Source organism: Mirounga angustirostris, unplaced genomic scaffold, assembly GCF_029215605.1.
Source record: "Mirounga angustirostris isolate CCGP_5_RB_7025 unplaced genomic scaffold, mMirAng1.0.hap1 SCAF_1, whole genome shotgun sequence".
Classification (NCBI taxonomy): Eukaryota; Metazoa; Chordata; class Mammalia; order Carnivora; family Phocidae; genus Mirounga; species Mirounga angustirostris.
The window spans coordinates 65,841,512-65,853,511 of record NW_026991709.1 but is presented as its reverse complement, the minus strand read 5'-3'; the positions used below and the strand labels follow the sequence as shown (position 1 = coordinate 65,853,511).

At 45.6% G+C, this 12,000-nt stretch overlaps 2 protein-coding genes across 7 annotated transcripts in view; both read left to right on the top strand.

Moving 5' to 3' along the window:
* Positions 1 to 5,170, top strand: part of GOLGB1 (golgin B1) — a 99,015-nt gene extending 93,845 nt beyond the window's left edge. For 4 of the 5 annotated variants that reach the window (XM_045902970.3, XM_064597019.1, XM_064596986.1 and 1 more), the window contains 5 exons: positions 328 to 471; positions 1,275 to 1,372; positions 1,931 to 2,065; positions 3,411 to 3,516; positions 3,776 to 5,170. In XM_045902970.3, the coding sequence (XP_045758926.1) occupies positions 328 to 471; positions 1,275 to 1,372; positions 1,931 to 2,065; positions 3,411 to 3,516; positions 3,776 to 3,910 (618 nt within the window). In that variant the 3' untranslated portion in view covers positions 3,911 to 5,170. Of the gene's footprint in view, positions 1 to 327; positions 472 to 1,274; positions 1,373 to 1,930; positions 2,066 to 3,410; positions 3,517 to 3,775 lie in introns of those variants that run through there. The other variant, XR_010413437.1, reaches the window with a different exon arrangement.
* A 1,922-nt stretch (positions 5,171 to 7,092) lies between these two features.
* HCLS1 (hematopoietic cell-specific Lyn substrate 1) overlaps positions 7,093 to 12,000 on the top strand; it is a 28,091-nt gene continuing 23,183 nt past the window's right edge. For both annotated transcript variants that reach the window (XM_064597182.1, XM_045902965.3), the window contains exons 1-3: positions 7,093 to 7,252; positions 9,932 to 10,015; positions 10,637 to 10,710. In XM_064597182.1, coding sequence (XP_064453252.1) covers positions 9,932 to 10,015; positions 10,637 to 10,710 — 158 coding nt within the window. In that variant the 5' untranslated portion in view covers positions 7,093 to 7,252. The remainder of the gene's footprint in view (positions 7,253 to 9,931; positions 10,016 to 10,636; positions 10,711 to 12,000) is intronic.

Sequence of the window (12,000 nt, the reverse complement as noted above, 5' to 3'; positions counted from 1 at the left end):
GACCCACACTGCTTTTTCCTCTTACATACCTAGGATAGTTTATACTCTCGGATTGTTTGTGAGACCCTGCTTTCTGGTTTCCCAGTCAATGTACTAGGCATCACAAATAAAGTTTCCTACTACTCCTCCAGAATTGTCTTCCTTTTCGGTTGAAAAATTCTGAGTTTCCTCACTTTGAAGGAACACACAATGCTGTTGTTACCATTATAGAAATAAAGGTCTTACATTGAAAACAGTTAGAACTTTGAAACTCAGGAGAGTCTTCCGAAGCACTGCTTGTTGGGAAACAGTCCTGTGGGATGGTGCTCATCCTCTCCTCTGTTTCAGTTCTCTCAACTGCTCGAAGAGAAAAATACCCTTTCAATTCAGCTCTGCAATACCAGTCAGAGTCTTCGTGAGAACCAGCAGCACTACACTGACCTTTTTAATCACTGCACGGTCTTGGAGAAGCAGGTCCAGGAGCTGCAAGCGGTGAGCAAGACGGCGGTGAGAGGCTGGGAAAACGGTTAGGAACTTGAGCACAGATGGCAAAACATAAAGAGCGGCATGGAAGAGGCTGGTGCTGTAGGCTGAAGATTAATTAGGTGTCATGGAGGAAAGTCCGAGAGAAGAGCAGAGCGTTTGCTGAGATGGGAATAAGGCCTGGAAAATCAGTGTGAGGGGATGAGAAGGAAAAACATCAGTGAAATGGTGGGAGAGAAATCAAAAAGTGAATGGGAAACAGTGATGACTGAGGCTTTTGGAACTCTGACACTAAGATGGTGTGGATTTTGCTTCAAGAAATAAGAAAGCCGTAGGAAGATTTGGCCCCGAGAAACGAAGCAGGCGGGGCTGTCGAGCAGCTGTAGAGCTGGGGTGCCCTGCCGCCGCGGAGGTGGGGGGTGAGAATTGGTGTGCAGATGACTAGGCCGGGGCAGGAGGAGGTTTGGGAGGGGCAGTGGAACAAGGGAAGGATCGCAGTTGCTTCTGGAAAAGCCATGAGCCTCCACTGGAAGAAAGCAGATAAGCTTTTAAGTGGTAAGCCTTTCAACTTCTAAGAGGAGAGATTCAAAAGTGAGAATCTAGGAAAAAAAATCTAACCCAGAGTTTTCGGTAGGAGATTCATCTCCTAGAGCAGAAGATTCTCACTTCTGACTCTGCACTTGAAGAGGATGACAAGTGGAGCTGTTCCTCTCCTAGGTGTCTCATTCACTCTGGTGTTCAGTGTGTTCTCATTTTGCCCACGCAGTTTCTTAAGGGCTTTCATCACTGAATTACTAAACTTACTGTTCTAGGGGCCGCTGAATGTAGATGTTGCTCCAGGAGCTCCCCAGGAAAAGAATGGAGCTCACCAGAAGAGTGATCCTGAGGAACTGAGGGAGCCACAGCTCAGGTAGGGGAGCAGCCCACAACCCTGGTGCGTGCACTTTGTGCACAGAAATGGGCCGTCATCCAGATGGACCTGGAGCCCAGGGTGTGGATTTAATATGTCTTCTTATCAGCTCACAGGATTGATGTGAGGATTAAATAGTAACAATTTAATAAATCTGTGAAGTTGGAAAGTTTGTAAAGCAAAAGCAGCACAGCAGCATACACACCCCCACACACACACCCACACACCCACACACCCTCCACACACACACTAATCCTCTGGTATTCAAATGAAAGATACGCAGTCAATACACACACACACACACACACACTAATCCTCTGGTATTCAAATGAAAGATACGCAGTCAATCCCTAAAGTCTCAAGGCATTTTTTGCAGCTTCTTTTGACAACTATACTTTTAAAATGTTCCTTTTTTTATCGTTTCCTTTTTCTCTTTTTTGTGTTTGTATAAACTTCTAGACATTTTCCTGCTTTATAACCTTATGAAGACTTTGAATCCCTTGTATCAGCACTGTGTTCTGCATCCACTGATGCTGTTTTTGTCCTTTCATTTTGAAGCTTTGCAGAAGCCCAGCAGCAACTGAGCCACACTAAACAGGAGATGAACGAACTGAGGAAGCTGCTAGAAGAAGAACGAGACCAAAGAGTGGCTACTCAGACTGCCCTTTCCGTGGCCGAGGAGCAGATCCGGCGGTAAAGGCTGTGGGAGATAGCCTAGCCTCTGTTCACTCCTGATCCTTTCTCATTACACTGTGTGCATTTCAGTGGCCAGGCTTGGGAGTCATTAGGATCTGGCTCCCGTCTTGAGATGGGTGCTGCAGTGCATTTGGGGTCAAGACAAGCCACACTAATCCAAGCTTAGCCCTTCCTCGGTGTCCTCTCTGGCCCTGGTGCAGAATGCAAACTTAGGTAGCTGATCACATGCTGCCTGCCTAGGCCCCGTACTTGCCATCCTCATGTTCGAGCTTCATGGTGTATGTGCAACTCAGTGGACTTGTTAGTTAAAAGCAACCAAATATTCTCACCAGTATTCCAGACATTTCATTTGTCCTCGGCCTAGCCTACAGAAGCTGACATACTGACCCGCGTCCTGCCAGACTGTGCTGTCCCAGGTCACGGATGCCCCCGAGAAGCTTATCATCTGGAGGAACAGACACAGAAGGTGTACTGTGCAGTCAGCCTGGCTCTCAGAGGGAAACTGGCAGGATGGAGCAAGGCTGTGAACCCTCAGTGTCTCCTTCCAGGCTCACAAATCAGATTAAAATATTCTTTCTCTCCAGGAGAAAACTCTGTGACTTGCAAAGAGAGGCCAGGAGTGTTAGGCTAATGGACATCCCTTCATATGGAGGCGGAAGAGTTCCATCCTCCCCAGCACAGTTAAAAAGTGCATCCCTGCAGGCAAATGTTTGATCAGATGTGCTGTGTTACCTGCAGCTCCTTTGATGCAGTTAATGCTCTTGCAAGAAACCATTGAGTGGATAGGGCAGCTTTTTCAGTAAGTGGAGAAGTTCCAGTATTAAACAAATCAGCAAGAAATGAAGAAGAACAGTAAAGGCTGCCAGTTGAGTTTAATTCTAAGAACCCCACAAAATGCGTTCTTGGATGCTTTTGCCGGTTAGCCTTTAGTAAATGAAAAAGAATAGAATGAGTCTCTCTCATGTATTGGAAGAAAAGAACAAGAGGTTTAGAGAGAGACAAACCTGGGTTTTGAATTCTGGCCCTACCTCTTACTGTCTGTGCCACCATGGGCACGACATCTCACCGCTCTCAGCCTTACTTTGAAGAAATGTACGTACAGCACCCAATCCCGCATCTCTTACGTAGTAGGCATCCATTCCTAGTAGTTAGCGCCACCTTCTCTGCTGCAGAGAGAAACTGCTCCGCCTGCACCCTGCTCGTGTAGGGGCAGGAACTGTGGGAGCAGCCTTTGTTGCAGGTCTCTCTTGCCACGCCACACGGCAAGATGGCGCGGAAGACTTCACCTGAGCAGCTGCTCATGCTGGGAGCCAAGCCATGCCTCTTTTCTTTCTCAACACAGGTTGGAGCCCAGTGACTGGGACTCTGCCCGGTCTCCCATCATCGGCTCCTGCGGCAGTCAGGAGCACGCACTGTTAATAGATCTTACGAGCAGCACCTGTCGAAGGGTAAGAAGGGGAGAAGCGTGAAGAGAGGAGACTGTACTGTCGCATAGGGCTGGCTGCATCGAGGGCAGGGGGTCAAGGAAAAGGAAGGGGGAAGTCCAGGCACTGATGGATCTCAGAGTTGGAGGAACCTAGTGGAGCTGGCCAAGTGACCCTGAGGGGGACTTTCTCTCGGGATACCTCTTTCCCACAGTGTTTGGAGAAGGGAAAGGGACATATCCCTGTAGGGTAAAACTCTCTGACTTTCAAATTTTTCTTTCAGACCCGGAGTGGTGCTGGATGGAAGCGGGTCCTGCGTTCACTCTGTCATTCCCGGACCCGAGTGCCACTGCTAGCTGCCATCTACTTCCTGATGGTTCACGTCCTGCTCATTCTATGTTTCACAGGCCATCTATAAACTGAATTCTCACTTTTTCGACCACTCCCCTCAGAACTTGGAATTCCCTCATCTCTAACATCAAAACCATCGATTGTAGTGGAACAGTCTTCCCACTTACAGGTCCTGTCTCCAACTCTCCACAGAAAGTGCCTGCACAAACAGAGGTGGATGTGAGCCCAGGGCGGAGCTGCAGGGACCAGCGAGTCTCCTTTCTTCTACCGCCCGGGGCCTGAACACTTCTGCGTAATCTGAGGAGGCCACACAGTTGCTCGCTGAGCCTGGGATTTGTTCACATTTTCTAGGGCCCTGATTCTTTGTGGTCCTGTGAAAAATGCTGAGGACTGTCTCTTAGCTGAGAAGATGGTTCTAATAAACCTAATAATCTGTAGTCCAGTATCATTTCAATTGATACTTTCTTTGCCTCATTTACCTTACATTTCCTCCTGCTTCAGAGGGAAAGTAGACCTGCCATAAACGAAGTTCTGGGGAACAGGATCTCATAGAGTAGCTGATTAGGTCTCCTGCAAAATAGGGTGGGAGCTGAACAACTCTCCGGGGGTTTTGGCTGCCGGATCACAGGGTCGGACAGCGTCTCCTTCCCTGGCTGTTCATACATCACTGGAGTTAGATTTGTGGTCCTGGACTATAAGGATAGGATCCTATTGTGTATGCCCTTGATCCCATGTATCCTGAGGTAGTAAATGGCCCGTGCTTTTCCCTTCATTGAAAGGAAGAACTGGCTATGGATGGTGGGAATCAGATTCTTGTCATTCCTGTGTTGTCTGGGCATGCCTCGAATGCCGGCCCTGAAGCAGTATACTCAGAGCTAGTCCTGGGTGGACACTGACTACCACTGGGGGGATCTGACTGGCCTGATGACCACGCCTGGCTTCTGGAGGTACCCAGCTACTCTGCTACTCGTGACAGTTATTCCACTTTCTCAGCCCATAGTCATCCCTCTATGTAACAGAGCTGAGGCAAGTGGAGGGTGAATATAGAGAAGACAGCATTTCTAAACCTAAGCTGAGAATGGCAGCCAGGATTGAATTCCATTTATGCCTGTTCCTTGCCTCCCCTTCCCCCAACCTTACCTGCTGGTTATTTTCTCATGCACATGGTGTGTTCCCTGCCTGCTCTTATCACCCAAAGAAGAGAAAACTGGTGGACTGATTGATCTGCTGTGATCCTTTGTTCTGCAGTGACCAAATCTTGGTCATAGCAACCCAGGAATTTTCCTGAACAACTGTAAAATAATAAAATTATTTTCAGACTCAAAAATTGTGGTATGTACATGTGTATGAATGGATGTATACACGGGTGCTTATGTTCAAGTGCTTGCATGCTGGAGAAGAAAGGTAGATAGGGGAAGGGGGGTGGGGCAGCCAGGAATGGATTCAGGGTTAGTAAACTCTACCTATTCAGGCTTCCTTCTCCCTGGCCAGTACCAGTTAATGGCTGCATGTGTCATTCTAAGTCTTAGCCCCTAGACCGGGGTGATGAAGTGGAATGAGGAAATTCATTCTAATACTGAGCCAAACAAACTAGGCCTTAGGGCCTGAGATTCATGCTGTTCATGCCTGGCCCTTAGAGAATGCTTATCTGTGTATACTGAAAACATTAGGCCCCTAAGGATCCCTCTGGGTGGGAGTGGGGGGAGGGAAGTCTAATAGGGTATAGCAGAATAAACATCACTTATTTTTATATTCAGTTGCTGCTTAGGAAAAGCTAACTTACTTTATCAAAGTATAGTAAGTGAATTGAACTAAGGTTTTCTGGCTTCAAAGCCCATGCTATTTCTATGTTGTACACCTCGCTGTCTCATTAGAAATGAACATGGGACATTTGCTAAGGAAAGCTAGGGTTTCTTGGTGTCATCTCTGATTAAATTCTATGGTTTCTCTAGAGAATTGTATCTGGATGGTGTGTCACAGTATCTGGCCTGATCATTCCCATTTTTGACACCGAATTAGGATTACAAATGATCTAAAAATCTTTCCCCCCTCAAATTTACTGTTCCTTAAAATAATTGTGGTACTGCCATAAGAGGTCATGAAGTAGGAAAGATGAGTAAAGACACTACTACTGCCCCCGCCCCCCACCAAACTGGCAGAGAATCCTTAAGAAGTGACTAAAGTCTTAATTTCTAATGCAGAAATTACTTCTGCTGTATCTTAGACCACTTTTATCTAGTCTCTGCTTGAGTCCATTGGGGAAGTTAAAACTGAGCAAATTAGGTCAGAACTGTACATCATCAGGCTTAGATTAGACTAGGTCAGATACGGTAAAAAACACTCCCAATTTTTAGTAGCTAAAACAGCAAAGATTACTGTTTAGTCTGCTTGTGTTGTCATCATTCTCAGTTGGGGACCCTGTCACTTGGTGACCCAGGCTGCCAGAGGAGCCATTCAAGAACAGCAGTTTGCCTTGGTGAACAGTGGGCCAAAGAGCATGACAAAGCTTGCACTGATCTTAAAGTCTCCACCAGAAAGTGATGTATTTCACTTCTCACATTTAATTGGCCAGAGTAAGTCACCTGAGCAAGTCTGACTTCAAGAGGGAAGGGAGGGGCAGCAAATCTTGATGAACAGCAATACCAAATGCCACAAAGACCTTCCAACATGTGGTACTATCTAGTTCTTCCAGACTTTCTTCTGCTAACTGGAACCAGATCTTTCTACTGGTTAGCTCAGATTCCTCACTATCCCCTAAACAATCTGAAAATTTCTCTCTCCATGTCTTCCCTTTCCCCTGCGACTTACTGTCTTCCACCATTCAACTGATCAATGTTTATTTGACTGTTGTATGCAAATCCCGGTTTTAAGTGCTATGGGTAATGTAGAAGTGAGTTTCTTTTTAAATCTTACCCTTCAAAATCCGCATAAAAATCACTTCTCCCATTAAGCCTTTCTTGATTACTTCACCCCACACCAAATTACTTTCACCACAAATTCCTTTACCGTACCCCATGTAACTGCCACCTATTTCGGACATGAATGCTGCTCTGCACCTTCTTTTCTGTGTTTTCTGGTTGAATGTTTTGCTTGCCCGACCAGATATAAACTCTAAGAGTAAGAGCAGCATTTTTATAACTTCCCCGTGACTCTCAGAGCCTTGCAAAAGATTAGGCACAGAAGCATTTAATCCTTTTTTTTTTTTTTTAAGTGCCTAAGCAGAAGGAACTGACTCAAACTTCAGGAAGTAGCTGTGAGGACAGGGTATCAGGAAATGACAGAAAACCTGAATACGGAACTGAGGCAGCAGCTCAGAGTCTCTCGCTCTGAAGTGGCAGCACAGAGTGGGAGCCCAGTGACGACGACGTGAAAAGCTGGGAGCTTAGAGCAGACACTCGCACTACTGGAGGTGGGTACTCTGAGCAGTGGGAAAGTCAGGGAGCGCAGGGCAAGAGCTGAATTAAGAGGAACCTACCTGGCTCTTAGTCCTCCGTGAGAGATGAAGTCCTTGCTAATAGGCTCTTAAGCTTTTATGGCCAGAGGCCTGGCGGTGAGTGGTTGTGGGTAATGAGCATCTGGGGATGGAAATGGAAATGAGGGTCTGGAGCCCAGGGCACAGGATTCAGCAGCCATTCAGGACCCCTAGTTTCTGCTGACAATCTACAACCCCCTCCTAAAGCCTGTTGCTCCTAAGCACTGAGATGGGAGGAGGACCACAGGAGATGAAGACAGAGAGAGCACAGGGTCTAGCAGAGAGACAAAACTCACTAGGAGACATTGTGACAGAGCAGGAAGTAGTTGCTTCTGTGCACCAGTGCTGAGCGCCAAGGCAGATGGAGGCCCAGTGAAGGCATGACGGTTGGATGAGGGCTAGCTTCTGTGATTGTAGGATCACATAATCCCAGAATGTCAGAAATGAAGGGGACTGGGTGGATTAGCTAGGTTAACCTCTTCATTTATTTTCCACTGGGGAAAACTGAGCATCCAAGTTGTTCAATGATTTACCAAATTAGCATTTTAAATTGCCTTCCCTGGTACCTGACAAGTAAGTACATACCTTATGTTGATTCCCTTACCCCTGTTACCACAGGGGCTTAGTAACAGAGCTGTGGTGACCTTCTGACTCAAGGTCCATGTACTTTACTGACGCTGTAGGGTAGCCTTGTGATGAGGCCCTTGATTGTGCCTGCAGTCCTGGGCACCGTTGCTCACCAACTTATTCCCCAGTCTCCTACTGCTAATAGCACCTCTCGCTTTCCTATAGCCAGTAGCTCAAGGACACCAAATAGTCTCTGTATCAGAAACTTCCCTTTATTTCAAAAATACATGAGGATGGGAGGTTTTTTTGGGTGAGTTAGGCTGAGGCCTCAGAGGATCAGCAGGAAAGAGGAGAAGACCATCAGTCCTAGTTGCTTCCTTTTTGATCATGAATATTTCAGAAACTTCTCCTTTCCAGTTTTCTGTGTGAAGTCATTTTGTCAAAAAGCAGCCCAGAAGCCAGGACCATAGGCCTTCTCTACCTGCTCTCCCATCCATAATTGTTGCCCCACAGGGGAAGGCAGAGCTGTTTTGGGCAGGGACTCATCCCACAGTGTAGCTGATTCAGTCGATACTTCTCCACTGTCCTCTTTGCATCTTTTTAATCAACCTTCCCCCTAATTTCCCTGGGCTAGTTTCCAAGGGGATCCTCTTTCTTTTTTTAAAAAAAGATTTTATTTATTTATTTGAGAGAGAAAGAGAGGGAGAGCACAAGCAGGGGGAGAGGCAGAGGGAGGAGAAGCAGGCTCCCCATTGAGCAGGGAGCCCGATGTGAGACTTGATCCCAGGGCCGTGAGATCATGACCTGAGCCGAAGGCAGACGCTTAACCAACTGAGCCACCCAGGCACTCCTCCAAGGGGATTTTCAAAGAGTGTGGAGAAAGATGGAGTTTTCATGTAGAAAGGAAAATCGGAGACTCTGAGGGCCTGTATGGAGACACTACGGAGTCCTAGGAGCAGTTAAGAGGAACTCATTTAGAAGACAGTAAAAGAGCTTAGGAAAAGACACCAGTGGAATGAGGAGTCCAGGGAAGGATCAGTACGGGAGTTGCCAGCTAGCAAGTGGTATCAGGGTCCCCCAAGCAGATAAGCATTATCCATTGTTTCCTCTTCACGCGGAGATCCAGGATCCCACAGATGCAGAGCAACTTGCTGCTCCTCATGCATAATTGGCAGGGCCAGTGGAAACACTGGGGATGCCACAGTAGAATAACAATTTGGCTCCCCTTCATACTAGTGTTCTCTAAATATTTCTTTATTGTTTACTTAGTTAATAAAAATCTAATAACTCCTAATGTTCAAAATAAGGGATTCATTACATGTTATCTTTTGGGGGAACCAGCTATCTTCCTTAGAAATATAATTGAACTGTTTTTAAAAATTAAAGAATAGGTGATTCATTCCCAGCAAATAATGCTTCCCTATGTGTTATTCAGGATAGGAGTCTCAGCTGACTGCCCTACTGACCTCATGCACCTGTTCAGTAGCTGCTCTTAGAGTGGAGATGGGACAGCAACTTGCACTGGAGTTGGGATTTTCTTGGTAGAATTATGCAGGTTGTAGAGAGGAGTGTAGGTTTTCACTTTATTCAGAGCTGGACCAATACACATTTCAACAGCTATAACAGGAGTCATGAACAGAAACCTGAGTGGGATGGTGCTATAATTCTAGGGTTGCCCTAGTACCCGTCATTGGTTGCCACTTCAAGCCACTGCCCAACTAGCCTTGGGACACAAATGAATGATCCCCGCGCTTTATTTAACATTAAAGGTTATTTAACATTACCTACATTACCAACATTTAACATTACCTATACCCAGACTCAGTAGGCTTAGGCCATGTTAGTTTAGCTTGAATAAATCCTCCTCCCCACTCCTGTAACTGAGCAAAAGTATTTTCCTAAAACTTACATCTGCTTTGCCTCAGCTTCTATTTTATTCTAAGAAAAAATAGCAAAACTACTGGACTGCTGTATCATTGACTTCAGCATTCTTGTTTTCCCTCTTCTTGATTTTCTCCTCCTAATCATTCCCATCTCTGTCACCCTCAGATGTGGAAGTCTGTAGTAGGGCATGATGTATCTGTTTCTGTGGAGACCCAGGGTGATGACTGGGACACAGACCCTGACTTTGTGGTGAGTTTGGGAATAGCTTTGCTTGGAAAATCAATAAAAGGTTTAAGTGGGGGGATGAGGGAAGGGCATGTGGGCCACTCTGTCATCTTTGAGGGGGTTTAGAAAGGACAATCTGGGACTGAAATAGCCCTAATGGTAGAACTGACTGGTAGGACAGTTGGCTGTCATGAGTGGGGCATGCATGATAGTTGATGTTGAGGATGGAAGGGGACGGGGCAGAGGTGTTTGACGTTGTGACTGAGGGGCTATTACAAGCTATGGTGAAGGTGAGGTTATCAACAGGCAGGTTAACCTGGGTCTCCTTTGGCCTGTGAGCCAGGATGTGAGCTAGACCCGTGTAATTTGTGGGGATTCAGTAGTTGTAGACAACCTGAAGGGAGCAGAAAGGGAGGTTTCGGAGCCCAGCAGTTTAATGTTCACATGGTGGGGGGCAGGGTCGGGTAAATAGAGGGAGGAGTCTGAGTAAAGATCCTGAGTAAAGACCCTAACTTTACTTTTACAAAAAGTAAAAAGGAGGCAGGAGATGCAGGAGACCTGGAGGGCATGTGCGCCAGCTGCATGGCCTCTCTCCATGTGGCACATCTCTTGCCATCACTTATTGCTCAATGTTGTCTTCTGCAGAATGACATCTCTGAGAAGGAGCAACGGTGGGGAGCCAAGACCATTGAGGGCTCTGGACGCACAGAGCATATCAAGTAGGTGCCAAAAAGACTGGGGAATGGGAAAAGGGTGTGGGAGGAGCCTGAGGAAATCTTGGAAACTCAGGGGAAGGTGAGGGAAGAAGGAGGAGAGGAGGGAGTTAATGTCTATGTGTCTTTGTGTTTGTTGTTTCTCAAATCTGTCCCTGTGTGTCTCTATGTGTATCATTGTGTATTTCTGTTTCATGTCTCTCCTCTTATCCCCTCAACCTTATTCTCTCTCTTATTTCTGACAACTATGTTATTTTCCCAGTGGGTCTATTATAAGAGATTCCGAGAGGAAGTGGCTCATATACTGAGGTTGTGTCACTTTATATCCACATAAATATGTGTCTAGAATGTAGGTGACTTCAGATGGGACAAGAAGGATTCAGTAAAACATCAAGGTAAATAACTCAGAATAAATATTGTAAGAAGAGGACAATATTAGGTCCCATACCTGGCCTGGATGATTTTTAAAATAAAAATTTGTATTTGGCTACTTGACAGAAGCTGGAAACCATGAAAGGTAATATGAAGAAATGTCACACTTGGAAAACCTGTTGATTAAAACTATTTTAGTAATGGTGTTTAGGGGTCTTAAAAGTCATAACCTAATATTTTATCAGAAATGAAAGCAAACCATGGAGTGCCTGGGTGGCTCAGTCATTAAGCGGCTGCCTTCGGCTCCGGTCATGATCCCAGGGTCCTGGGATCGAGCCCCGCATCGGGCTCCCTGCTCCGTGGGAAGCCTGCTTCTCCTCTCCCACTCGCCCTGCTTGTGTTCCCTCTCTCACTGTGTCTCTCTCTGTCAAATAAATAAATAAAATTAAAAAAAAAAAAAAGAAATAAAAGCAAACCAACAAAACACTCATACTATAAGAGAGAAGGAACTTTAGACATATCCAAGGGTTTCTGTGGTATATATTGTATATTCACATCGAAAGATTCCCTCTTTTCCTCCATGGATTGTTCAGGATCATCTAACCAGGGCTGTCTGCTTTGGATTGTATCAGAATGTCAAAGGTAGACACAATCAGCAGCATAACAAGAGCAAAAATAAAAAAGCAAAAATTAACAATTACACACAAATTGACAAAATTAATATAGCTTAAAACTCCATTTTAACTACCCACACACACTCTAACAGTGTTTTTACCTCTTTTCCCCCTAGATTTTAAAGTGTCAATGGATGACCACATTGCACAAACAATGCACTATGAAAACTTGGCATATGTTTATATAATTTGATAATATTCAATACTATGCACTGTTTGATCAGACATAATGATTTATCTTATGTAAATG